The 2,614-nt window shown below is 50.2% G+C and overlaps 1 protein-coding gene across 1 annotated transcript; it reads right to left on the minus strand.

Moving 5' to 3' along the window:
• Positions 1-969: 969 nt before the first annotated feature.
• KLF17 (Kruppel like factor 17) lies at positions 970-2,412 on the minus strand (the record flags this gene model as incomplete). Its single annotated transcript, XM_029227017.1, has 2 exons — positions 970-1,214; positions 1,545-2,412. Coding segments are annotated over 2 exons (1,113 nt in total), but the record flags the coding sequence as incomplete, so codon positions are not given.
• Positions 2,413-2,614: the final 202 nt, after the last annotated feature.

Genomic DNA, 2,614 nt, shown 5'->3' on the forward strand with positions numbered 1-2,614 from the left:
TTACCTAGAAAACAGAGCCTAGAACAAGAACTAAGTACCGATGTTTTATTTGGGTGATGCAAATACAGAGCATTGAGAGTGAGAAAAGGGACTCGACGCAAGAGAATGGGAGGCAATGCCAGGTGATAGCAGGTTGAGTCTGCTTCATGACAAGACTGGAAGAGGCACAGGTGTGTCCATTGGCTACTTGGGAGGTCTCCCCATTGGGAGAAATGGTGTCTTGCACCAGACCAGTTCAGGGAAGGGAGGGAAGAAGAGGGAATTTATCATCCTGGATTTCTCCCATCTCCCATTAGTCAAATGTTACCCCAGGAGCACTAACTCTTCCACATTCCTGGGTTGCTAGTGGCTACTTGAGGTGCCAGATCCCATGTCTTGTGGGGGCATTCCATCCAAGTCTGGAAATGATGGGAGGAGACAAACTCTGGGTGTGCGGCTGGTGAGTGCCGAAGAGAATCTGGTTTTGTACATAAGATGTGTTCACAACAGTCCAATACTGTTTTTCTTTTACCAGAAGAGGGAATCTGGCATAATGATCAAAGACCTTTCCCAAAGTCACATGGCTAGTAAGTGGTAAATTCAGGAATTGAACATAGTCTGTCTCTGGAAACTGTCAAAGACCAAGATAAGGAACTTAGATTTTATGTAGCAGGCAAAGGAGAGTCGCTAAAGGGTTTCAAGCTAGGAGTGACATAAGATAAAGAGCTTTTTATAAAGCTCCCAACCGCTACTTTGCTCCATCTTGCCATGTGGCTGAACTTGGCACAAACGTAGGTGGCCCCAGAGATGTGAGGACACCCAAGACAGTTTTTGAGGAGCCCCGACTAGGTCCAGAGCTCATATGGGCTTCCACACTGCCTCATAATCTTTCTGTCTTCATCAAAACCTACACCTACCAAAGAGACTAGCTGGTCAGAGGCAGGCAAGATCTGGGCAGAGAAGCCAAAATGAGGGGAAGAGCAGATTGACCTAAAGACCAGGAGCAGGAGGACCAGCCATACGTCCACTGTCAGCCGGTGGGTCTGGGGATGCTGGCATCCGCATATGAGTCCTTTGGTGTTGCCTGAGATGGTCGGATCTCATGAACTGTCGGCCGCACTGGTCGCATTTATGTGGTCGGTATTTGGTGTGTATCCGAGTATGTCTTCTAAGTTCATCAGAACGGAAGAAGGACCAAGTACAGGCTTCCCACATGCATTTATAGGGCCTTTCACCTGGGGGAATGACAAGAGAGAGAAGGAATTTTGAGGAATAGGCCAGCAGGTAGGAAGGAAGGGGTCTGACTTTATGAAGCAGAGCAGTCAACGTTGAGGAATCAAAAGGAAAAACTCAGGACAGCAGTGAGGAGACAGCACCATCAGCAGTCTCCATCTTGGCACAGTCATCCTGAACTGTGGGAAAGCAAGCTGGTGGGCCCAAAAGAGCTTGATCCCAAACTTGAAGGATGATGGGCTAATCCCAAACCATTACAAACCAGGGGTCCCCCACAAATCTAAAGTCCAGAGATCTCTCCACCCACCCCACCCATCCGACACCTCATTTACCTGTGTGTTTGCGTTGGTGACTCACGAGGTGGGAGCGCTTAGTGTAAGCTTTTTCACAGTTCTCATAGTCGCAGCGGTAAGGCCTTGAAACTGGGGATCTCCTTCTGGGAGGCCTTTCCTGGGCCCCGGAGTACTGCTCTGCTCTCCGTGGAGCAGGTAAGGGCTGCTTAGGTAGGAAGGGGTCTTCCTGGGAGACTGGCTGGCTCACAAGAGAGCCCTGGGATTCCAAAGCCAGCAATAATGGCGATTCAGCTGGGGGCATCCCATAGTTGTGGGGGTTTCTAGGGGGCAACATCTGATCCAAAGAGCGGAGCATTGCCAGGGCCTCAGTGGAAGGCATGGTTGGATCCAATAATGTTTTAGGTGTTAAAGGGCCTCCATTAGAAGGTACTGTTGGGAGGCCAGAATAAGGCATTGTTCGCATTCTGACGTGGGACATCATTGGGATTCCACTGGCAGGTGAGACTGGCGGCCCATTGGGGGACATCCTTAGATTCCCACCAAAGGTCGTGGCCACCCCTGGAATACTGGGCTCTCCTAAGGGCATCGCCTGGGGCCCCTTGAAAATCATCATTTCTGTCTGGGAAGGAGACATTCCCTCAGTGTAAATCATCTGGGAAGAAGTGAAAGTCACTTGGGGGCAGTAGGTCACACCGCGGTCAGGCAGCAACATACTGAAGTGTGACCCCATTTCACTGGCATTCTGCCTGGGTGCCTCAGCAGAGACCAAGGAGGTCGTCTCCAGCTCTATGCCCTGAGGGACGCGTTGAATGCCTGATGGGCCATGGTTCCAAGAGGCGTGCACTCCACTGTTTCTGGGAGATGAAGACACATCCAAGATGGATATTGACTTCTCAGTATCCTTAGAAAAAGAAAAGTCAGGTGAAATTCACCATAGCTCAAATTCCAGTTCCACATGTCCCTTCTCCCCATTTCCAGGCCCCACCCTAATCCAGGCCTCTATCATCTCTTGCCTAAATTATCCCACCTCCAGGCCATTCTCCAGTTTGGGCTTTCTAAAATGCAAGCCTGGGGGATTTTCCTGGCTGTCCAGTGGTTAAGACTCTGTG

Source organism: Monodon monoceros, unplaced genomic scaffold (genome assembly GCF_005190385.1).
Source record: "Monodon monoceros isolate NGI ecotype Baffin Bay Population unplaced genomic scaffold, NGI_Narwhal_1 Super_Scaffold_18, whole genome shotgun sequence".
In the NCBI taxonomy this organism is placed as follows: domain Eukaryota; kingdom Metazoa; phylum Chordata; class Mammalia; order Artiodactyla; family Monodontidae; genus Monodon; species Monodon monoceros.